This window comes from Dama dama, chromosome 25, assembly GCF_033118175.1.
Source record: "Dama dama isolate Ldn47 chromosome 25, ASM3311817v1, whole genome shotgun sequence".
Taxonomy (NCBI): Eukaryota; Metazoa; Chordata; class Mammalia; order Artiodactyla; family Cervidae; genus Dama; species Dama dama.
The window spans coordinates 31264915-31290309 of record NC_083705.1 but is presented as its reverse complement, the minus strand read 5'-3'; the positions used below and the strand labels follow the sequence as shown (position 1 = coordinate 31290309).

At 35.3% G+C, this 25395-nt stretch overlaps 1 protein-coding gene across 1 annotated transcript in view; it reads left to right on the top strand.

Annotated features, from left to right (window-relative positions):
* The window catches only part of DDX4 (DEAD-box helicase 4), an 81406-nt gene that overhangs the window by 41071 nt on the left and 14940 nt on the right, over window positions 1-25395 (top strand). The window contains exons 7-17 of the mRNA XM_061129456.1: window positions 8674-8775; window positions 9720-9800; window positions 11030-11077; window positions 12910-12957; window positions 13061-13108; window positions 13666-13808; window positions 14434-14586; window positions 16404-16558; window positions 19098-19227; window positions 20622-20788; window positions 24837-24982. Coding sequence (XP_060985439.1) covers window positions 8674-8775; window positions 9720-9800; window positions 11030-11077; window positions 12910-12957; window positions 13061-13108; window positions 13666-13808; window positions 14434-14586; window positions 16404-16558; window positions 19098-19227; window positions 20622-20788; window positions 24837-24982 — 1221 coding nt within the window. The remainder of the gene's footprint in view (window positions 1-8673; window positions 8776-9719; window positions 9801-11029; window positions 11078-12909; window positions 12958-13060; window positions 13109-13665; window positions 13809-14433; window positions 14587-16403; window positions 16559-19097; window positions 19228-20621; window positions 20789-24836; window positions 24983-25395) is intronic.

Below are 25395 nucleotides of genomic sequence, written 5' to 3'. Positions count from 1 at the left end.
ATAGAGGATCTTGCTATGATTTATGTCGGAGAGTGTTTTGCCTGTGTTCTCCTCTAGGAGTTTTATAGTTTCTGGTCTTACATTTAGATCTTTAATCCATTTTGAGTTTATTTTTGTGTATGGTGTTAGAAAGTGTTCTAGTTTCATTCTTTTACAAGTGGTTGACCAGTTTTCCTAGCACCCCTTGTTAAAGAGGTTGTCGTTTTTCCATTGTATATTCTTGCCTCCTTTGTCAAAGGTAAGGTGTCCATAGGTTCGTGGATTTATCTCTGCGCTTTCTATTCTGTTCCATTGATCTATATTTCTGTCTTTGTGCCAGTACCATACTGTCTTGATGACTGTGGCTTTGTAGAATAGTCCGAAGTCAGGCAGGTTGATTCCTCCAGTTCCATTCTTCTTTCTCAAGATTACTTTGGCTATTCGAGGTTTTTTGTTTTTCCATACAAATTGTGAAATTATTTGTTCTAGTTCTGTGAAGAATACCGTTGGTAGCTTGATAGGGATTGCATTGAATCTATAGATTGCTTTGGGTAGTATACTCATTTTGACAATATTGATTCTTCCAATCCATGAACACAGTGTATTTCTCCATCAATTTGATTTCTTTCATCAGTGTTTTATAGTTTTCTATGTATAGGTCTTTTGTTTTTTAGCGAAGATATACTCCTAAATTTAGAGAAGAGCTAACACCTATCTTACTCAAACTCTTCCAGAAAATTGCAGAAGAAGGTAAACTTCCAAACTCATTCTATAATGCCACCATCACCCTAATTCCAAAACCAGACAAAGATGCCACAAAAAAAGAAAACTATAGGCCAATATCATGGATGAACATAGATGCAAAAATCCTTAACAAAATTCTAGCAAACAGAATCCAACAGCATATTAAAAAAATCATACATCATGACCAAGTGGGCTTTATCCCAGGAATGCAAGGATTCATTAATATCCACATATCAATCAATGTAATACACCACATTAACAAATTGAAAGATAAAAACCGTATGATTATCTCAATACATGCTTGGAGGATTTTGATCATGACCTAGCTAGCACGTGAAATGAGTGCAATTGTATGGTAGTGTGAACATTCTTTGGCATTGCCCTTCTTTGAGATTGGAATGAAAACTGACCTTTTCCAATCCTGTGGCCACTGCTGAGTTTTCCAAATTTGCTGGCGTGTTGAGTGCAGCACTTTCACAGCTTCATCCTTTAGGATTTGAAATAGCTCAGCTGGAATCCTGTCACCTCCACTAGCTTTGTTTGTTGTGATGCTTCCTAAGGCCCACTTGACTTCACATTCCAGGATGTCTGGCTCTAGGTGAGTGATCACACCATTGTGGTTATCCGGTCATTACGATGTTTTTTGTGTTCTTCTGTGTATTCATGCCACCTCTTCTTAATGTCTTCTGCTTCTGTTAGGTCTATATCATTTCTGTCCTTTATTGTGCCCATCTTTGCATGAAATGTTCCCTTGGTTTCTCTCATTTTCTTGAAGAGATCTCTAGTTTTTCCCATTCTGTTGTTTTCCTCTGTTTCTTTGTATTATTCACTTAGGAAGTCTTTCTTATCTCTCCACACTGTTCTTTGGAACTCTGTGTTCAGATGGGTATATCTTTCCTTTTCTCCATTTCCTTTACTTCTTTTCTCAGCTGTTTGTAAGGACTCTTCAGACAACCATTTTGCCTTTTTGCATTTCTTTTTCTCAGGGGTGGTTTTGATCACTTCCTTCTGTACAATGTTGTGAACCTTGTCTAGTTCTTCTGGCACTCTGTCTGTCAGATCTAATCCCTTGAATATATTTGTCACTTCTACTGTATAATGGTAAGGGATTTGATGTAGGTTATACTGAATGACTTAGTGGTTTTCTCTACTTTCCTCCATTTAAGTCTGAATTTTGCAGTAAAGAGTTCAGTCTGAGCCATAGTCAACTCCCAGTCTTGTTTTTGTTGACTGTATAGAGCTTCTCCATCTTCAGCTACAAAGAATATAATCAATCTGATTTCGGTGTTGACTATCTAGTGATGTCCATGTGTTGAGTCATCTCTTGTGATGTTGGAAGATGGTGTTTGCTCTGACCAGTGCATTTAATGTTGTTTTTTGTTTTTTTTTTAATGTTCCTTGAGTTTATGCAAGTCCTGGATTAATTTTCAGTTTGGAAAGTATTAATTTGACAATTTATTTTGTTCTTTAGTGGAGCAGCATTTGGAGACCTTTACTTTGCTCTTTTTACTGATATTAGTGATACATATTGTTTAATAATTTTATTTTGTTTGTTAGTATAAAGAAATACAATTAACCTTTGTATATTGAAGCTTCAGTAACATCACTAAACTTATAAGTAATTTTTAAAAAACAAAATTTTTCATGTTCTTTTATCAAAGTTTAATTGATTTATAAATTCATTCTTTTCTAAAGATTGTTACCAGACATCTTTAAGAGCTGCTCAAAACTGTCAGTTCTCCCTTACAAAATGCAGGATGTAGTTCATGGGAAGGACTTAGGTTACTTTTAAAAGCATATTGATGTTATATTATGAAAAGTGACATTTTTGTGTAGAATCATTAAGCTAAAGCTACCAGAGGTACTGATGCATTATGTTAATGGTCCACCAGTGAAGGTAGATTTGGAAAGGAATGAAACTGAATTTATAGAAAAGATTCCAGTGGTTAAAAACATGTTGAATTTAATAAGATTAAACACAGATGAATAGAATAAATGAATCCAAAGGTAGATTTATAGAAGTTCTCTAAATTCGGAAATGTACAGCATGAAAGCCGTTCATAGATATGAAAAACAGATTAAGCAGCCCTGTTATTCTGGCATATATGTAAATATCTCCTGAGGAGAGAATAGGAACAGAAGGAGAGGAGACTGTTCAAAGATAATAGGTGAGACTTTTCCAGAGTGAATGAGGTGTAAGAGTCTTGAGCAAGGTAAATAAAAGCAAATTTACACCCTTAAAAAATATTATAGAGATTAAAAATTTTTTGAAAAACCACCAGAGGGAAAAGATCCACCTATCCAGGCAAGAATACTGGAGTGGGTAGCCTTTCCCTTCTCCAGGGGATCTTCCCAACCCAGAGATTGAACCCAGGTCTCCTTCACTGAAGGCAGATTCTTTACCAGCTGAGCCACAAGGGAAACTCAAAGCCCTTGACTGTGTGGATCTCAACAAACTGTGGAAAATTCTTAAAGAGCTGGGAGTATCAGACCGCCTTACTCCTGAGAAATCTGTTTGCAGGTCAAGAAGCAACAGTTAGAACCAGACATGGAACAACAGTTTGGTTCCAAATTGGGAAAGGAGTACTTCAAAGCTGTATGTTGTCACCCTGCTTATTTAACTAATAGGCAGAGTACATCATGAGAAATGCCGGGCTGGATGAAGCATAAGCTGGAATCAAGATTTCTGGTGGAAATATCAATAACCTCAGATACACAGATGACGCCACCCTTATGGCAGAAAGTGAAGAGGAACTAAAGAGCCTCTTGATGAAAGTGAAAGAGGAGAGTGAAAAAGTTGACTTAAAGCTCAACATTCAGAAAACTAAGATTATGGCATCTGGTCCCATCACTTCATGGCAAATAGATGGGGAAACAGTGGCAGACTTTTATTTTCTTGGGTTCTAGAATCACTGCAGATGGTGACTGCAGCCATGAAATTAAAAGATGGTTGCTCCTTGGAAGAACAGCTATGACCTAAACAGCATGTTAAAAAGCAGAGACATTACCTTGCCAACAAAAGTCCACCTAGTCAAAGGTGCGGTTTTTCCAGGAGTCATGTCTGGATGTGAGAGTTGGACTATAAAGAAAAGTGAGCTCAGAAGAATTGATGCTTTTGAACTGTAGTGTTGGAGAAGATCTTGACAGTCCCTTGGACTACAAGGAAATCAAACCAGTCAATCCTAAAGGGAATCAGTCCTAAATATTCATTGGAAGGACTGATGCTGAAACTGAAGCCTCAGTACTTTGGCCACCTGATGCGAAGAACTGACTCATTGGAAAAGACCCTGATGCTGGGAAAGATTGAAGGTGGGAGAGAAGGGGACAACAGAGGATGAGATGTTTGGATGGTGTCACCTGACTCAATGGACATGAGTTTGAGTAAGCTTCAGGAGTTGGTGATGGACAGGGAAGCCTGGTGTGCTGCAGTCCATCAGGTCACAAAGAGTCAGGCGTAACTGAGAGACTGTACTGAACTGATAAAAGAACAGTAGGTCAACAGCATAAATTTTTTCAGTAAGGGCAGACAGAGGTCAGAATAAGGTAGAATTCAGAATACTAAGGGAGAATACCAAGCTGCTGTTTTCAGATAATTTGGGTGTTAGAAATAATATTTTGGGTAAAGATGATGTTTAATACTTTTAGGCGATTGAGGAAAGAACTATTAAATCATATTAGTAAAAAGGAAACTGAGCTTTGGAAGAAAGTAGGAAGCAATGATGAGCAAAAATAAATAAAATTTCAAAATTCGTAAGCATATTGGTATAATTGAAAGCATATTGACTGCATGAGCTAGTAATAACGATTATTTTAGGGTTATTTAGAACTAAAAAAGAACTAAAATTTTAACAAATGAAAAGACAGTTCTTTGTCAGTTCTTACTAGTAAAAATGAGAATAGATTGAAATTAAAGGTATCTTAAATATGGTAAAATGTTGGGGTAATCAGAAAAAGAATAAAATAAGTAACTTACTAGTGGAGGAAATACAGTAGAAAGAGGAGAGGACTTTGTAGGAAGGAGATTAGGTTGAAAATAATTTTAATAATAGCTTCAGTATCCATGGTGACATTGAAGGATGTCAGTAAAATCATTAAATAAAACACAGCCTTTGGGGATATCTAATAGAAGGCCAGAAAGGAAAACAGGAAGCATTGAAAGAGCTCAGTGAAGAGAAAACACAAAATAAGATGATAGGAGTAAAAATAACATGTATCAGTAATTTTATGTAAGCTTTTCAATGCAGAGTTGAGAATAAAGAGAAAAAATATCAGTACCTTATTAAACAAAGCTGATGTAGAAATAGACAAAATAGACTCTAAGGCAGATATAGTTCTGAACATGCTTTGAATCTAACAACATAGTCTTAAAATATATAGGGCAAAAATTGAAATAAGGAAAATGTGCAAACCCTAGTTAAACAGTTAAGCACCATTAGGATTTTAAACTATTTTATTTTTCAAAAACTGATACAGCAGACTAGAAATGAGTAAGACTACAGAAGATTTGAATATAAGATTTGAATATCAGTTATTAAGCTTGATTTAATAGTTCTGTTTGAAGTGATACATTCCCAAATTACAAATTACAGATCCTTTTTCAGCATATAGAAAATATACACAATTTGAAAATCTATTAAGGCTAAAAGAAAGGCCCAAGATATATAATAGAATTTATATCATAGACCATATTGTAATTATTAAGGTACATATTGTACTTGTTAAAATACATTAAAAGTAGAAATTAATAACAGATGCCTGACCCTTGTGGTTTGGGAACTGCATTTCTCAGTTTATGAATAGTAATTTATGTGGAAATGATGAAATATTTAGAATGGAATGACTATAAAAACAGACCATATAAAAATGTATGGGGTTACATGGCTGTGGGCTGCTCCATGGGGTGGGCACCACTTCCCAGGCATCCCATGGAGGCTGCTCCCATTGGTCGAGGGCAGTTCTTCAAAATAAGTATGCAGATATGATCCAGTTGCATACTGGGGCTGGCGACAGTGCACTGGCCCAGTGAAGGAGTCCAGGAGGGGCATCATCATTGCCTGCTACTCCACCACCTCCATTTCTACCTAATGTTGTGTGGAAGGCCAGTGCAATCAGAAAAATGTTATTGAAGATATAGGACCTTGACAAGAAAGCACAGCATATGATTTGATTATATATTTCTAAAATACAAAAGAATACATAGTTCATCAACCACTGAAAATAATATCATAATGTGTTAGATTGTGAAATCAGCATACAGAAATTAACAGCTTTGCATGCAGTTCAATTAGTAGATGTATGGCAGATATCCTATCTGTCATAAAATAAGATAAAATAGAGTAAGAATAAAGTATTCCAAAGAATTCAAGTTCCACAGAATAGCAAAGAGAGAAAGAAAGCCTTCCTCAGTGATCAGTGCAAAGAAATAGAGGAAAACAATAGAATGGGAAAGACTAGAGATCTCTTCAAGAAAATTAGAGATACCAAGGGAACATTTCATGCAAAGATTGGCTCAATAAAGGACAGAAATGGTATGGACCTAACAGAAGCAGAAGATGTTACGAAGAGGTGGCAAGAATATACAGAAGAACGGTACAAAAAAGATCTTCACGACCCAGATAATCAGGATAGTGTAGAGCCAGACGTCCTGGAAGGCAAAGTCAAGTGGGCCTTAGGAAGCACCACTATGAGCAAAGCTAGTGGAGGTGATGGAATTCCAGTTGAGCTGTTTCAAATCCTGGAAGATGATTCTGTGAAAGTGCTGCACTCAATATGCCAGCAAATTTGGAAAACTCAGTGGCCACAGGACTGGAAAAGGTCAGTTTTCATTCCGATCCCAAAGAAAGGCAAATACCCAAGGATGCTCAAACTACCACACAATTGCACTCATCTCACACGCTGGCAAAGTAATGCTCAAAATTCTCCAAGCCAGGCTTCAGCAATATGTGAACCGTGAACTTCCAGATATTCAAGCTGGTTTTAGAAAAGGCAGAGGAACCAGAGATCAAATTGCCAATATCTGCTGGATCATCAAAAAAGCACGCGAGTTCCAGAAAAATATCTATTTCTGCTTTATTGACTATGCCCAAGCTTTTGACTGTGTGGATCACAATAAACTGGAAAATTCTGAGAGGTGGGAATACCAGACCAGTTGACCTGCCTCTTGAGAAATCTGTATGCACGTCAGGAAGCAACAATTAGAACTGGACATGGAACAACAGACTGGTTCCAAATAGGAAAAGGAGTACGTCAAGGCTATATATTGTCACCCTGCTTATTTAACTTACATGCAGAGTACATCATGAGAAATGCTAGGCTGGAAGAAGTACAAGCTGGAATCAAGCTTGCCAGGAGAAATATCAGTAACCTCAGACATGCAGATGATGCCACCCTTATGGCAGAAAGTGAAGAAGAACTAAAGAGCCTCTTGATGAAAGTGAAAGAGGAGAATGAAAAAGTTGGCTTAAAGCTCAACATTCAGAAAACTAAGATCATGGCATCCAGTCCCATCACTTCATGGCAAATAGATGGGGAAACAGTGGAAACAGTGGCTGACTTTATTTTTCTGGGCTCCAAAATCACTGCAGATGGTGACTACAGCCATGAAATTAAAGGGCACTTGCTCCTTGGAAGGAAAGTTATGACCAACGTAGACAGCGTATTAAAAAGCAGAGACTTTGCCAACAAAGGTCCATCTAGTCAAGGCTAGGTCTTTCCAGTAGTCATGTATGGATGTGAGAGTTGGACTATAAAGAAAGCTGAGCACTGAAGAATTGATGCTTTTGAACTGTGGTGTTGGAGAAGACTCTTGGGAGCCCCTTGGACTGCAAGGAGATCCAGCCAGTCAATCCTAAAGCAAATACTTCCTGACTATTCATTGGAAGGGCTGATGCTGAAGCTGAGGCTCCATTCCTTTGGCCACCTGATGCGAAGAACTGACTCATTTGAAAAGACCCTGATGCTGGGAAAGATTGAAGGTGGGAGGAGAAGGGGACGACAGAGGACAAGATGGTTGGATGACATAACCGATCTGATGGACATGAGTTTGAGTAAACTCCAGGAGTTGGTGATGGACGGGGATGCCTGGTGTGCTGAAGTTCAGTGGGGTCACAAAGAGTCAGACAAGACTGCGCAACTGAACTGAACTGCAATATAGAAAACAAATACTAACAGACCTAAAGGAAGAAATGGATGGGAATACAATAATAGAGGATGCTTTAACACCTCACTGACATTAGTGGACAAATCTTCCAGACAGAAAATCAATAAGGCAACAGAGATCCTAGATGATGTATTAGGACAGTTAGACTTAATTGATATTTTCAGGACATTCAGTTCAGTTCAGTCACTCAGGCTCTCTGTGACCCTGTGGACTCAGCACACCAGGCTTCCTTGTCCATCACCAACACCCATAGCTTGTTCAAACTCATGTCCATTGAGTTGGTGATGCCATCCAACCATCTCATCCTCTGTTGTTCCCTTCTCCTCCCATTTTCAATCTTTCCCAGCATCAGGGTCTTTTCCAATGAGTCCGTTCTTCGCATCAGGTGGCCAAAATATTGGAGTTTCAGCTTCAGCATCAGTCCTTCCAATGAATAATTAGGAGTTATTTGCTTTAGGATTGACTGGTTTGATGTCCTTGTAGTCCAAGGGACTCTCAAGAGTCTTCTCCAATACCACAGTGTTTATAGGTGTCACTTTTTCTTTTTAGTCATTTTTAGGTTTTGTTTGCAAAGCAAATAGTGGATTTTTTAAAAAAGATCATAGCTTTTATTTATTGACTGGTAAAGTTGAACATTTATAGGTCAAATACAGCATTTCTCTTTAGTAACTATCTGTTGATCACTTAAAATATTAAAGTCATTGAATTATGCAAGACTTAAATTAACTTCGCCACCATGTCCCCAAGATTTCTTTGTTGGTTTTTGTGTTGTTTGTGTTTTAATATTATAGGTTATCAAGACGGCAATGATTCAGAAGCTTCAGGATCGTCCAGAAGAGGTGGAAGAGGTAGTTTCCGAGGTTGCCGTGGAGGATTTGGTCTAGGAAGTCCAAGTTAGTAGTGGATTGCAAATACTGTGCTTCATTTATTAAAGAAATTATTAAAAATAACACCTATCACATATAAGTTTGTTATGACTATATGAGAATGGTTTAGTGTAATGGCTGGTACATAATCACTTATGCTATGTAAAATATTATTTTGTAGACATATATAATTCCTTATAGATTAAATGAGAATATGTGAATCTAAGTTTGTGTGATGCAGTTCTTTAATATTACATGCTGTGAAGCGTTTTAGAGCTTTGATAAAGATGGCTGACCTTACAAATAAGTGGCATTCTCATGATTCAGCCTCCCATTATACCTTCTTATATCAGTGTGGCTTTCTACCTAAATTTTTCCAGTCATCTTTCCTTGGTGCTAAGATACTGTCTCCTGAAGTCACTTTTGGAATGCATGTCTCTCTTAACAGAGGAGAACAGAGTAGTGAAACTAAAAACGTAAATTGATATAATGATTTAATAGATGTGTAGCAGATTAGTGAATTGTCACTTTTTAAAAGTGAAGCGATCCACACGGTTGCTATTTAAGACTGATAAAGTTTGATTTGAGTGCAGTGGGTACCAAGGGATGCTATTCTGGAGAATAAGCAGTAAGATTATGTAATGTGAAATTTTGAGGGGCAGCAACAGTACTGTTTTTCAAAGGTAATTTAACTTGCTTATATCATATTTTGGTCTAGTATTAGCTCTGACTACTTTTATAAGATAATTTTAATAAAATTTTGAGAAAGTAATTTATAATTGAAGGAAATAATTTATGGAAAAATCCTTCTGTGTGATACTTCAAAAACACTATGATTCCTGTTAAATTTAAATTATTTTATCCTGCATCTTTTTAACTTATGGCACCATAAATTGATTTTTTTCTGTTTACTGCATGACTTAAAAATTTTTAAAAGTAACATAATCTAAATTTTTTATCTGTAAATCTAGGTAGCGGATATGAACAAGATGAGGGGATCCAGCGCTCTGGTGGCATTTTTGGTTCTAGAAGATCAGCATTAAGTGGTGCAGGTGAGAAATAGAATTTATTACTGAATATTAATCATTCACATTTGCTTTTAGCTCTAGGGTTATTGAACCTAATATATATTTTTAAGTATTTTGTGCTCTGTGAATTATTCCTTCTTTCTTATCTACCAGTTAATTTGAGATATAAATTATACTTTTAATTAGAAGAAGGAAAATGAGGTTTCCTTTGGTTTCAAAGAAAGGATTCTGAGGGAATTTGAGGAGAAAGTGGGGGAAAAAAAAGCATCCTGTTGATGAAATGTTTAAAAGTAGTTAAATGAACTGTGGTATTAAAAAGAAATGAGCTATATCAAGCCTGAAAAGACATGGAGGAGCCTTAAATGCGTACTGCATGCATGCTAAGTTACTTCAGTTGTGTCAGATTCTTTGCAACCCCATGGACTATAGCTCACCAGGCTCCTCTGTCCATGGGATTCTCTAGGCAGGAATATTATAGTGGGTTGCCATGCCCTCCTCCAGGGAATCTTGCCAACCCAGGGATTGAACCTGCGTCTCCTGTGACTCCTGCATTGCAGGCAGATTCTTTACTGCTGAGCCACTGGGGAAGCTCTAAATATGTGCTACTGAGTGAAAGAAGCCAGTCTGAAAAGACAGTATACTGTACAATTCCAACTCTGTATGACATTCTGTAAAAGGCAAAACTGTAAGAAGAGGGGTGAAAAAAATTGCGTGGTTGCTAGGGATTCAGGGAAGGGATGAACAGACAGAGCATTGAGAATTTTTAGGGTAGTGAAGTTACTGTGTATGATACTATAATGATGGAGACATGCCATGATGCATTTTTGCAAACATAAAAAACTCTGTACAGTACCATGAATGAGCTGTAATGTAAACCATGGACTTTGGGTGATTATGATGTGCCAGTATAGGTTTATCAACTGTAACAAAATACCTTTCTTGTGGGGAGTGTTGATTATGTCAGGGGGGTGTGGAGTATGCAGGTGTGAGGACTGGAAGTATTTGGGAAGTCTCTGCATTTTCCCCTTAATGTTTCTGTGAACCTGAAATTGCCTTAAAAAATGAAGTGTTTAAGCAAAATGTTCAGACGAGAAAAAGTTTTTAGTTAAATATAAAATTAGGAGATGGGTGGGTTAAGGGTCTAGGAATCCTGAGAAATTACTCAGTATTTGTAAAGAAATAGCTATATGTTTTATGTGCTTGAAGAGGAGCTGTGTTTCCTCTGAATATTTCTGTAAAACAATGCCTTACAGGTAATAGTGACACTTTCCAAAGCAGAAGTGGTAGTGGAAGTGGACGAGGTGAGTTCTTATTTGGTTTACCTGTAAGTGGTTAAAATGACTGTAATCCAAGTTTAATTTTTGAAGTTAAAGGTAACACTGTTGCTGCTTTTATACACACTTTGAGGAGTATACATTTGCACGGCCAGTTTGGAGAAGTTGTTTACTTTTGTTGTTTAGTTGCTGTGTTGTGTCTGATTCCTGCAACCCTGTGGACTATAGCCCACCAGGCTCATCTGTCCATGGGATTTTCCAGGCAAGAATACTGGAGTGGGTTGTCATTTCCTACTCCAGGGGAAGCAAGTTGTTTACTACTACTCTTTAATCCAGCAGTTCCGTTATATACTGTAGGTATATATGCTCAATACATGTAAAAGGATGTTCACTTAAGCTTCATATGTGAAAACTGAAAATCACCTAAAATTCATCAATAAATAACTGCTTAATAAATAACATAACCATAAAATGGGAGTTATCATGCAAATGTTAAAGACTGAAATGTAATCTGTGTTTACAGATTCTTATATTAAAATAATCTTTCTTATGAGATAGATAGCTTGGTGTAGGGCATAAAGAAAGTTCAGTATAGATAATTTTATACTATTAAAAAAATCTGAGAGTTAAAAATGCTTAAATTTCATATAAAAGTTAAAATATTTTCCAGACTAGTAAAACAATAAAGCTTGTTTAATATCTGAAAAATTCTGTGATCATTATTAGTCTGAGAGCATTCAGAGTGGCAGTTCCCTTGAACCACTTTTCCCTGCTTCACTCTTTCAGATTCTTGGTTTCTTCAGTGTAGAAAAAGATTATTAATGGCTAAACCATGTTTTATACAAATTCTTAGATCTTGTTTGAAAAGGGGTTTGAAGACCTGTGGACATACAGGACAAAAAAATTAGAGAGTGCACATACTAAAGTGCTATGTGTTAGCCTTTCAAAGCTAATGCAGTCCTTATTCTTTTTGTGATAGTACCTGAAAGTGGCACAGTCAATGACTCCTTGTCTAGAAACCAGGAAGGTGGTGTGTGGAAAAGAGTTAACATGATAGGCCCGACTGCTCTTCTTGGAAAGTCCTTACAAGACCCTTCCCTGACTTCTGGGAACTTGGATTTGGGGAGGGGTCTCAACACCCTTAACCAGTGTGAGTGGTCCACTGTACCTAAATGGTTTGTAAAATAATGTGGTTTATGACAAATACCCATTTTTCTTCTGGGAGTTGGGAAATTTGGTACATGCCAGGCAGAAGGTGCCTGCCTGCTTTATCAGCCCCTCATAAGAACCCTGGATATTGAATCTCTAATTAATTGCTCTGGTAAACATTTTCTGCATGTTGTCACAACTCATCCTGTGTGACCCCAGTGGGAGTGACTCTTAAAAGCTTGCACCTGGTCTTCTCTGGCCTTTCTCCATACCCTTTTTTCCTTTGCTCATTTTGCTCCATATCTTTTCTATGTAATAAGTCACAGCCATAGTTTTGACTGTATTCTGAGTCCTAGCAAATCATAGAACCTATAGGTTATAGTGGGGACATCTAAACAGAGATTGACTTTTAGTTCCTCTTAGAAAATATATTCCTTTGTTGAGGAATATAGGAATAGGAAAGAGACATAACAGCTTAAACAAGAAGATACTAATATGTTATAACATTGTAACCTGCATAAAGTCAGCATTTTGAATGCTAAGGGAACTTAAAATATTCAGGCTTCTATTTATCTTAATTGTCTCAAATACTATTTGTTCGAAGGGACCATCCATGTTTAGAACTTTTTCTCTTTGAAGACAAGCAAGAAAAATAAAGATATACACAGTCTTGTATATTGACTGACTGTCACTGTGTATTTCTTTAATAGGTGGTTACAAAGGTTTAAATGAAGACGTAATTACAGGCTCTGGAAAGAGTAAGTTTTACTTTAGATAAGGTATTTGATTTTTATAGTGAGTATTGTTTTACCCCTCGATTTTAAAAAACATTTGTCTTGTTTTTGTTTGATTCCTTTTAAGATTCTTGGAAGTCAGAAGCTGAAGGAGGAGAAAGTGGTGACACTCAGGGTATATTAATTTTTGTGTGATCCACATAAATGTATATTACATTTTAATACAAATGCAGAATATTTAAAGAGATAACTTTAAAGAGTTTGAAGTAAAAACTTTAATGGTAAACCTTGGGAAGTTTTTTTTTTGTAATTTTATTTACTTTTGGCTGTGCTGGGTCTTCGTTGCTGCACAGGCTTTTCTCTAGTTGCAGAGACTGAGGGCTCCTCTCTAGTTGTGGTCTTCTCATTGTGGTGGCTTTTCTTGATGCAGAGCATGGGCTCTGAGGTGCACGGGCTTCAGTAGTTGTGATACGTAGGCTGAGTAGTTGCAGCTCCTGGGCTCTAGAGCACAGGCTGCGCATGGGCTTAGTTGCTCTGTGGCATGTGAGATTTTCCGGGGCAGGAATTGAACTCGTGTTTCCTGCATTGGCAGGTGGATTCTTTACCAGTGAGCCACCAGCGAAGCCCAGGAATTTGCATGTTGTTTTGAATTTGAGTTTGTTGGGTTTTGTCTGTTTTCTCTTTTATTTTTATTCTAATCCTTATAATGTAAATTTTCTTTTAAATTCTAAGGACCAAAAGTGACCTACATACCACCTCCTCCACCTGAAGATGAGGAGTCCATCTTTGCACATTATCAGACAGGCATAAATTTTGACAAATATGATACTATTCTTGTAGAAGTATCTGGACATGATCCACCACCAGCAATTCTGGTCAGTGTAATAATTGTTTCTGTAATGACTGTGAGACAAACTTTGTTTTTTAAAAATTTGGAACATTTCTTTAAGTTGATATTAAAGAATACAAAAATTTCATCTTTAATATTTAATATCTTAGGTTGGAAATTTAGAATTGTATCTTAACATCTACATTAGAATTAATTGCTGTGTTGAAAGGGAGGGTACTATATTTCCTCCCCACCTCCTCAAACTAGGATGGAAACTTGATTTAAGTTTGTTAGAAAGGATACTTTTCTTAAAGATTCAATATTTCTGCTTTCTACGTATGTGAGAAAGTGCATCTTAGGGGAGTGATTTTCTAAGGAGTCGGGGAGCCCAGAGTTCCCTGTTGATAATGAACCATTTTTGTTGATCAGAGTTATTTGTATCTCACAGGTTTTAAGGGGGCTGAAAAAGTTTTTAGAGCCGTTGTCCATATGGAATATTCCTTAATTCTATCAAGTAGTCACATAGAGGTTCTAGATGTTACTTTTGAATGGGGGCATATGTATTATATAAAGTAGAATTAACAACTTGAAACCAATTCAAATGGAATATGTTTATGGAATGACTAGTGTATGATACATGGAATTTAACCACTGCCCCCTGATTTTTTTAGACTTTTGAAGAAGCTAATCTTTGTCAGACACTGAATAACAACATTGCTAAAGCTGGTTATACTAAGCTTACTCCTGTGCAAAAATACAGTATTCCTATTATACTCGGAGGACGAGATTTGATGGCTTGTGCTCAGACAGGCTCTGGAAAGACTGTAAGTCACTTCCCTACATATATTTTGCCCAGTATTCAAACTGTCACTTTTTTGAACTTTGATTGATGATTTTAGTGAACTGTCATAAATACTCATGTTTTTGCCTCTGATTTCTGGTTTTATTGAAGTTTGTATACTTTTAAAGAATTTTGAACTATTTCTAGAGTAGTGTTTTGTAGTTCATAGATGTTTAGTCTATAAGTGTATTCAGCTCCTTCTGTGGGACATAATATTTAAAACAAAATAACTGAGAGTCAAAGCACCAAAGGTTATAAGCCCTTTGATTATAAGAGCAAGGGAAAAAATAATTTATGTAATGTTAAGTTTTTCCAATCATTTCATGGCAAATAGATGGAAAACAAAAAGTGGAAACAGTGACAGATTTTATTTTCTTGGGCTCCAAAATCACTGTGGACGGTGACTACCACCACGAAATTAAAAGACACTTCCTCCTTGGAAGAAAAGCTATGACAAACCTAGACAGCATATTAAAAAGCAGAAATTTACCACTTTGCTTACAAAGGTCCTTACAGTCAAAGCTAAGGTTTTTCCAATAGTCATGTATGGATGTGAGAGCCTTAAAGAAGGCTGAAAGCCAAAGAATTGATGCTTTCAAACTGTGGTGCTGGAGGAGGCTCTTGAGAGTCCCTTGGACAGCACGGAGATCAAAGCAATCGATCCTAAAAGAAATTAGCCCTGAATATTCACTGCAAGGACTGATGCTGAAGCACCAATACTTTGGCTACCTGATGTGAAGAGCCACCTCATTGGAAAAGACCCTGATGCTGGGAAAGATTAAGGCAGGAAGAGAAGGGGGCGACAGAGGATGAGATGGTTGGATGGCATCACCAACTCAATGGACATGAGTTTGAGCAAACTCCAAGAGATAGTAATGCAGCCTGACATACTGCAGTCTATGGGGTCAAAAAGAGTTGGACACGACTTAGCGATTAACAACAACAGTGTAATAGCTGATACAGTTTTGGAGTCAAGAGAAGGAGAAATAGCTGTATGTACTGTTGTTGTCTATGTACTGTACCTGGTCCTTAGTATGAAGTGACCTCTGGTTATGCTAATGCTAAAAGAACTCTGATGGGACCAAGTTGGTCTTAGGACTAAACTGTGAGATTTGTGAATTAAATAGGATTCCATGAGATGAGCATTAAAGACTGTCATTTCCAGGATCATAGTCTTGCTTCATACTATATTAGTCTTAAAAATCCTCCATAGTAGAGTTGAAAGGAAAATAAGTGAAAATAAGTTGTACAATATAGGAGCTAATGTGTGACTTAAATGTGGTTTTGGAGGTAGATTTTAGTGTCTTATTTAATAAGAAAACTGTAGCACAAAGTTTCTCTTGCCATATGTAACTTTTATGAGGATGATATGTTTAGTAATTCAAATGAATGCTTTCCCAATTTTTGCTCTGTTTTGTGGACCACTTTTGTCATGCATTCTGATTTTATTTCTACCTCAAAAGGAATCATTTATAATAAATGCTACATTCCTCATTTACCTCTCAAAATAAGTTAATGATTGTTTATGTAGAATCTTTGGTTGTGTTTGTTTTTAAAAAAGCACAAAAGATAGTTTCATCAGATAGATTAACTTTATCAAACATTTTATATTGTATAATATGAGCATAACGACCAAAATGTTAGAAACTCATTGAAATAAAAATTATTTCCCTTTCTCATTTTAAATTTATCAAAAAGATGAAAGAAGAAGCTAAAGGATATAAAGACATGAGGAATAGGTTGCCATAGGGAAAAGGATGATGCCCTGTAAATTTGTAAGTTATGCAATTTAACTTCTAGGCAGCTTTTCTCTTGCCAATTTTGGCTCATATGATGCGTGATGGAATAACTGCCAGTCGTTTTAAAGAACTGCAGGAACCAGAGTGTATTATTGTAGCACCAACTCGAGAGTTGATCAATCAGATCTATTTGGAAGCCAGAAAATTTTCTTTTGGGTAAGTACATCTGGAATGCAACTCACAAACAAGTTTTTCTTTAGAGAATTATTGTATTTATTTTGGGAAGATCTCAGTACATGAATAAGAATGCAGTCATATAATTTAATTTGGTGTTACTTGACTGAAGTTGACTTTTTCATAATCTTGTTTATAGAATCTGTTTTTAAAAATTAGATGGTGATAGAAGTAGAATGATAAGACGTACATATTCATGTGTTTTCTGGTAGTTTTTAAGTATATGTTTAAAAATGAGTTTATGGTGTTCCTAATAACTTTCTGTCCTTTAACACATAACTTCATAAAATGGATAACTGCTTATTTAACAATCAGACCTAATTTTTAATGACTGTAAGATTGTCTATGTGTTTGTATTTTATTTCTCTATTTGGAAGATTTAAGTTGTTTCTAATTTGGGGCTACTATAAATAAAAGCAATTCTTGCTTTAATGAACAACTTATAAACTTTTTCTACTTTTATGTTTTAAGTATTTTATTAGAGTAGATTTTTATAGATTTAATGTTAAAGAATATGAAGTTATTTTAAAGCTTGCATTTTACCAGCAGTATTTGAAAATGCCAACTTCCACTATACACTTTGCCACTATTTGGTATTAGATTAGTTATCTGTTGCTGCTTACCTTAAAACCTAGTTGCTCAAAACAATACATATTATTTTACAGTTTCTGAGGGTTAGGAATTGAGGAACAGTTTAGCTGGGTGTTTCTGGCTTGGCATCTCATGAGGTTGCAGATAAGATGTCATCCAGAATTACAGTCATCTGGCTTTATTGGATCTCTCTGTAAGAATGGTTGTCTCTAAGTGAAGCTGGCTTCACTTAGATTGAAGGGTCAGTGAGAAAGAGCAAGGAGGAGGTTTCTGTGACTTTTGTAAGACAGTTGCAGTCACTTTTGTTGTATTCTCTTAGTTACTAAGCAGGTCACTAAGTCTAGCTCATACTCAGGACTGGCTATGTAATTTGCGAGAACTAGCCCAAAATGAAAGTACAAGGTCCTTTGTTAAAAAATTATGATGAATTTTAAAGCAGCAAATAGAATATTAAACCAAGCTTAGGTCTTTTTTAAGCATAGGACTCTGTATTACTGCACAGGTTATATACCTATGAAGCCAGCCTTGCACACATCTTTGGAGGGAGTTAGGATCTATATTTAAAGGAAGGTGTACTGAAGAATTTGTGTACATATTTTATTTATTTATTTATTTTTTGTGTACATATTTTAAAATCACTACAGCTATTTTCATGTTTTCATTTATTTAGTTATGGAGAGGTTGAACTACTTTTTGAATGCTTTGTACATTTTCCCTGTGAATTATCCATTTGTTGTCTACCCATTTATCTGTTGGTATATTAGTGTTTTTCTGTACAGTTCTTTAGAGCTTTCTATCTAGAACCTTCACCTTTTATTTTGTATAAATCAGTTTATTTGAAATTAGAGGAGAAAAAACTAAAATTATTAAAATTCTTTTAATGTCAAGCTTGACAGATCTTTTGTAAGAAGTAGATGTACATTGCTTATACCAGTGTTTGTTTCTTACTGACCCCCATGTACTGTGTTGCTCTTCAAGCTTTTAAATCAAGTAAAAGTTTTCTTTAAGAAAAAAAAAACAATAATGATATTTCAGATAATATGTATGCACAAAATGTGTATTAGTATGTGGATATTTGTTGGAACATTTTTGTGGCAAAAAAATGAGAAGTGTCTAACTGTCTATCTTTAATCCTCCTCTTCAAAGTTTACACTATTACGGTTTTATGTGAAATAGTATAGAAAGAGCTGGTGCACATATATGCACTTTAATTCTCCTCTCAACAAATCTTAGCATACAACCAAGCATAAGCTTGGTTGCCATCCTTTGGAAAAAAAAAGGTATATGTTGGAGCTAACACTTACTATAGAACTGTATTCCTCTTTATAGATGCTCAGTGTTCTTTTGTACGGAAGGCCTATAATTCTGTTTTTTATTGTTAGATAATTTTCAGTCTTTCAATATTAAAAATCATGTTAGCATTGAATATATTACACAGTCGTCTTTACCCCTTTGTGGGGATATATCTGAAGGGAAAATTCCTATATGTGAATTTATTGGGAAAAATAAGTTTTAAAATTTTAATAGAGACTAAAATTGTGAAAGAGATTGTATCAGTTTATCCCCCTGAGTGCCAGTTTCCCTACACTGGCTAACATGGCATTATCACACTTGAGGGAAAATTTTGTTAGACTTCATTTGTTTTGCTTTTTTGCTTTTAAAAGTAACATTGAACTTAAAGTGTTTAAAAACCATCTGCATTTTTAATGAACATTTGTTCATGTTGTTGGCCTGTTGTATGGGTGTTGGTTGGTTGGTTGGTATTGTTTTTGAAGAGCTCTATCAGGCAGGTTGCAAATATTTTTTTCCCTCAGCTTTTCAACTTTCTGGGAAGAATTGTAAAAGAATGTTGAATGTATTAGCTTTTTCTTTATGGGTTTCATTTTGCATCTCATTAAAAACAAATGACATTTATTTTTATTGTCAATAGGACTTGCGTAAGAGCAGTTGTCACATATGGGGGAACCCAGTTGGGGCATTCAATTCGACAAATAGTACAAGGCTGTAATGTGTTATGTGCTACTCCTGGGAGACTGATGGATATCATAGGCAAAGAAAAGGTAGGCTCTAGAGGGATAACAGAGTTGTGATTTGACTAGTAATTATTTTGTTTGGGAAAGAGAGAAACTTGTGTAAAGACATGTATGTTCGTTACAGCACCATTTGTATATTAGGCTCCCATCTGATTCCTTGAATGCTTTCTTATATAAATCTTAATACAAATAGGTAAATAGTATTTTCCATTTTATACTTGGGAAAACAAACTTCTAGTGAGATTATGTAATTTATTTTAATCTCTAAGTTAGCTCTAGTAAGTGATAGGGTTAGAATCTGGATCTGATTCCAGAATACATATCCTAGACCCACTACACTGAGAGAAAAATGAAATCAATGCTTTTTTTCTAGTTTCACATATGTCTTGAGGAAATAATTTTTTTTTTCCTGGAAGAAAACCTTTGTGGTATCAGTTATATTGTCTCCTGTTTTAAGTGTGAGAGTGATATTATCCAGGATTGCTAAGTTTCTGTCTTTGGAGAGCGATTTTAGGGCTATTTATTTTCAGTATTCATATACCACATTATTACATCTCTGTATCAGTATTTTCAGTTCACTTTCATGACCCTGCTTTGCTTTCTTAAGACTGTTCTTTAAAGGGATTATTAAAAATATGCTCTTTCTGCAGAAAGGAATTTTTCTTATGGTACTTATTAAGAGTATCCAGAGAAATTCACCTTGATTTCCCACCTTGTTTCCCATCTTCCATAGGGTAACAAAATAACTTGTTTTCTTTTTGCAAATATGTGCTTCTGTTTTTAGCACTAAATATTCCTGATAGGTAAGAAAAGTTTTCCATTTGTTGCTGAGTGGTTAGAGAATCGGGGATTTATTAAGGGTTTAAAGGAGTTAGAAATGAATTTGTCAGTTATAGGCCATTTGATAATGTCATGCTATTAAGAAATTTTATTTCTTACATTAAATAGCCTGACTTTATCAGATAATATAGTCTAGATATGCGCTGTCCAATACAGTAGTCACTAGCTACATGTGGATATTTACATTTTAACTGATATAAAATTAAAAGTTCGTTCTTCAGGCACACTAACTACATTTCAAGTGCTTAATAGCTGCATATGGCTACTGGCTAATACTGAAGATATAGAATATTTAAGTAATTACAGAAAGGTCTATTGTGTAATACTTACCTAAATGTTTTGGTTTCTTTGCATTTTATGAAATGTTTTATAACATAAGACAAAATTGAGAAATGAAATGAACACTAATACTATTAGCTAACCATAACAGTGGTCTCATCATTGTATGCATTAATTTCTAATCTTCATCTTTGAGAATATATTAATAGTTAGACTTGATGAGAATATTTTCATATAATATATCAACTACTATGCTAACTAGTATGCATTCTCTGCTCTAACCCTTGAAAATATCCTAAAAGATTGGTCTCAGACAAGTCAAATACTTAGTTTTGGATGAAGCTGATCGCATGCTGGATATGGGTTTTGGACCAGAGATGAAAAAATTAATTTCCTGCCCAGGAATGCCGTCAAAGGAACAGCGTCAGACCCTTATGTTCAGTGCAACTTTTCCAGAAGAAATTCAAAGGTAAATTTTTTCTTCTTAGAAGTAGCTGCTATGTACTAAAATGCTTTTATAGCAGGAGAAACAATGTGAATATCTTATTCTTGAGAGATTATAACATGGATAGTTTAAAAGTAAAAGTATTTCTAAAAAGTTTACTGTATTTTTCATTGTTTCTTACCTTAATTCCTGGCTTTGCATTAGCATCGCATTTTATTAGAGTGTATGTGGTTGTGTGAGTGAGAAAATGAGAGCACGTAGCACCTTGCTAGGATTTAGTAAGTGCTTACTAAATGAAATTACTTTTATGATGGTGCCCCCTCTTCGACCCCAAATTATAGAGTTTGGGGGAATTGTAGTTGTGTTAGAAAATTTATGTACTAATTGTTGACAGATATTTGAGTATCATATATACACTGTGTGGTCTGTGAGTTCTGAGGTTAGCGTGACATATTCCTGCTAGAATGGTGACTCTTCTTTCTGTGTGCTAATCCCTTAGCAACAGGGAACCTGAAGTACCCATACAGCAGGTCTAGCTTATACAGTTCAGTAAAACTCCTGTTTTCTCTGGTGGAACTGTTCTCTCTTTGGGAACCAAGACCTCCAATACTTATAGTTGGTGCAGTAAGCACAATTTCCCATGTGGGGGTCACTGGGAGTGATGGTAAATGGGCCACTCTAGCTTGTATCCCTTGGTTCCCAGACCCATATACTCCATAAAGATCTTTGGTTCCTACTGAATGATTGCTTTACTATCTGTGTTTAAATGTTACAAATTGCCTATTATTCCATCTGAAGTCCATTTTTCACATTCTGCATATTCCCTGAACCATTGTAGCATCCATATCCTTGGCTTGCATTTCTACCTGTATGCACTCCCAAACTTATTACCTGTAATTTTTTGATTGAAGTATAGTTGACTTACAATATTATATTAGTTTCAAGTGTACAACTTAGTAATTTAATATTTTATAGAATATATTCCATACAAAGTTATAAAATGTTAAGGATGTTCCTTATGCTGTACATTCTGTCTTTGTAACTTATTTTATACCTCGTAGTTTGTAACTCAATCCTTTTCACTTCTCTTACTACTCTCCTGGCCCCCTCTCTTTTGGTGACCATTGGTTTATTCTCAATATCTGAGTCTGTTTGTTTTGTTATGTTTGTTCCTTCATTCTATTTTTTAGATTCCACTTATAAGTGAAAACATATGGTATTTGCTTTTTTCTGACTTATTTTACTAAGTATAGTTAACCTCCAGATTCATCCATGTTATTGAAGATGGCAAAATTTTCATTATTTTCTATGGCTGAGTAATATTCCATTGTGTGTGTGTACCACATCTTCTTTATCCATTCATCTGTTGATGGACACTTAGGTTGTTTTCATATCTTGTCTATTGTAAATAATGCTGCTGTAAACATTGGGAAACATATATCTTTTCATTTTAGTGATTTCATTTTCTTCAGATATCTACTCAGTAGTGGAATTGCTTCCTATGGTAGTTTTATTTTGAATTTTTTGAAAATTGCCCATTCTGTTTTCTGTAGTGGCTGTACCAGTTTACACTCCCACCATCAGTGCATGTGGATTCTCTTTTTTCCAATCTTGCCAACCCTCGTTATTTCTTGTCTTTTTGATAATAGTCATTCTTACAGGTGTGCAGTGATATCTCATTGTAGTTTTGATTTGCATTTCCCTGATGATTAGTGTTATTGAGCATCTTTTAATGTGCCTATTGGCCATCTGTATGTCTTATTAGGGAAAATGTCTATTCAGGACCTCTGCCCATTTAAAAAAATTGGGTTGTTCGTCTTACACTAATGAAAGAAATGATGAAGAAACCCAAAGACAGTGTACTGATTGGGAGAAGATATTTGTAAACAATATGTTCAATGAGGGATTAATATTCAAAATACATGAAGAACTTGTATAAGTTAATGTATTAAGTTAATATGAAAAAAAAAACAGCCTGATTATTACCTGTATGCTTAATCTCTCTCCTCAGCTTCAGACTTTTAGATTTAACTCTTCAGGATTATTTTTCCTCTTTGATGAATTACCAGTAACTCATGTTCATTAGGTACAAAATTGAACCTCTTCTGCAACTCCCTCTTTTTATCTTTCCAGTTTTCCTTGTTGGCTTCGAGGTCTTTCGAAACCAAAGTCATTTGAAGCATGTTGATTGCTCGTTCATATTCCTTTAACTCTGCCCTTCAAAAGTATTCAACTTGGCAGTTATCTCTAAAATATTGCAAATTTGTTAGTTTCTTCTCTATTTACCACCTTATTTTAGGTCCTTTTCAGTTCCCCTCTGCCCGTTGATAGTAGCTTTCTAATATGTCTGTAGTTTGACTTTTGGGCTGTTAAAATTGCAAAACTAAGTCTGATCTTTATCGCCATTTATTTAAAATAAATTCTCCCATGTCTTTCCATTTCCACAGACTAACCAACTTTTAAATGCTTTTATATATGACAGTTTTTGCCTCATTTGCCACTTTATTCCTTGGAATGATATTTTTCTGGTTTATTTAGAGTATTTCCTGTTGGCTATGCAAGCCAAATTCTCTTCCTCTTCATGATTTATCCTTATTTCTTCTTCTGCATAGAGTGCTTTTCCTTAGTCATCCCTATTTCATGTTCTTGCTTGCTGCTTCCTTGATCAAGCTTTAAACTTGGAAGACTCTTAATAGACATCATTTCATCCATTTCCTGCCCATCTTGTAAAGGAACCCTCTATCTTTTGAAAGAAACTATTTAAAACACTTTGCAGTTTTCTTGTAATATAGTAAGGTTCAATCGATGTTAACTATTGTAGCACTAACTTACTGTAGTAAAGCATTGAAAAATTAAAATATGTAAATATTAAACAATAAAATATGTTTAAATTATAGTAATTGCTTTTATATAGCTATGTTTATGCTGTTTGATATGAGCAACACAGGCAGAGACCATCATATTCATCTTTATACACACAGTACCTTATACCATGTATGCCTCACATGAGGCACTCAGTATATATTTTAATGAGTGTGAAGGATGATTGATAATTAAGAATTTCAGATAATGTCAAGGTTTGTGCCTGGATGAAAGGGTTCTTGACTTTAGAAGTAGTGTATGAACAAGAAGTTTTTCTTTTATGGTAAGACAGCAGATGAAAAAGAAGCAGCAGTGATTTATTAAGATTTATTTATATGCAGAGTTTGAACTATTTTCTTGATATGCTAGGAGATGACTAGAAAGTAAGAGATTGCTATGTAGGAGAGAGGAGGACAGCCCCATGACCTCCTCTTTTTTCCTCCCAAACTTGCTCTGTAATTGGCAGTTCTGCTTCTTCTCACCCCATGTTTCTGTGATCTAAAGCAGGGCTTCTTCATTATATATTATCCGTGAGTTGTGTGTGTGTCAGGATGCTGATACCCTCAGACTTTGGGGAGAGCATCTGCAGCTTGGTGTGGCCTACCCCTAGTCTGTTCACCTGGTCTCATTTTTTTCACCAGTTATGCTCTACAGGTATTACCATTTTCTGTGTTTGTTGTGATGTGAAAAGCATTGACTTAAGATCTGGTTTGCTCAGAATATTATAGTTCATTTGGAGTATACTAATTTAACAGCTCATATTTTCAGGGAACAACTTTTAAATAACATATATGAAGGTGATGAATGAAGAACAGAATTTTTGCTATAGGTTTGCATTTTAATCTTTAATTAAAAGATGCCTGCTTGTTGTAGTCTAATAGTTTAGCATACTTTTTATTATTGTTATATACACATTTTATATAGTTTCGTGTGGTCAGGGCTTCCAGTTGAAATTACTTAACCCATCATTTGACACAGGTTTTTTCATTTGTAATAGGTGTTTTGCAAAATGCTAAGATTTTACAATGATATTTGAGAGTAATACTTGGATCATGTAATATCTACCATCTCTTATTATGACTGTTATAATCTGACTTATAAATGTTATAATATGGTTTGTAAATGTTGAAGTAACACTTGCAGGAATTCAGTGAATATTATTAGTATTAATGGAAGAGAATAAGTTAAGAAATACTTTTTGTCTTTCAAGGTTGGCTGGGGAGTTTTTAAAGTCGAATTATTTGTTTGTTGCTGTTGGACAAGTGGGTGGAGCATGTAGAGATGTTCAGCAGACCATTCTTCAAGTTGGCCAGTACTCAAAAAGAGAAAAACTTGTTGAAATTCTACGAAACATAGGTATATCTTACGTTGATTATCTTTTGTCATGATTTTGATTTTTACAAAAATTACTTTTAGAAATTACTTTAAGATTATTTGGCATGAGTTAAGTAAGTTTTCACTGTTTCTTCTTCCTCTGAAGTTCTTTTTATTTTGATTTGATTTTCTGGTAAATTATATAGCAGTATAGTCCTTTCTCCTCTATAAATGTTAAAAAAAAATAGGAGGAGTTTGAGACTTTAACAGTGCTTGACCAAAAACTATTCCAGCAGAAATATATATGTTCTTGTTTTAGAAAATAGAGAGGATTAGTAACGTACCTTTACATCAAGCTCTATTTACTCCACTAAAAGTAATATCTTTGTTGTATTTCTAATTCTCAGTTTTTGCTCTCTAAGGCTTCCTGTATTCATACATTCAAAGAATTTTGG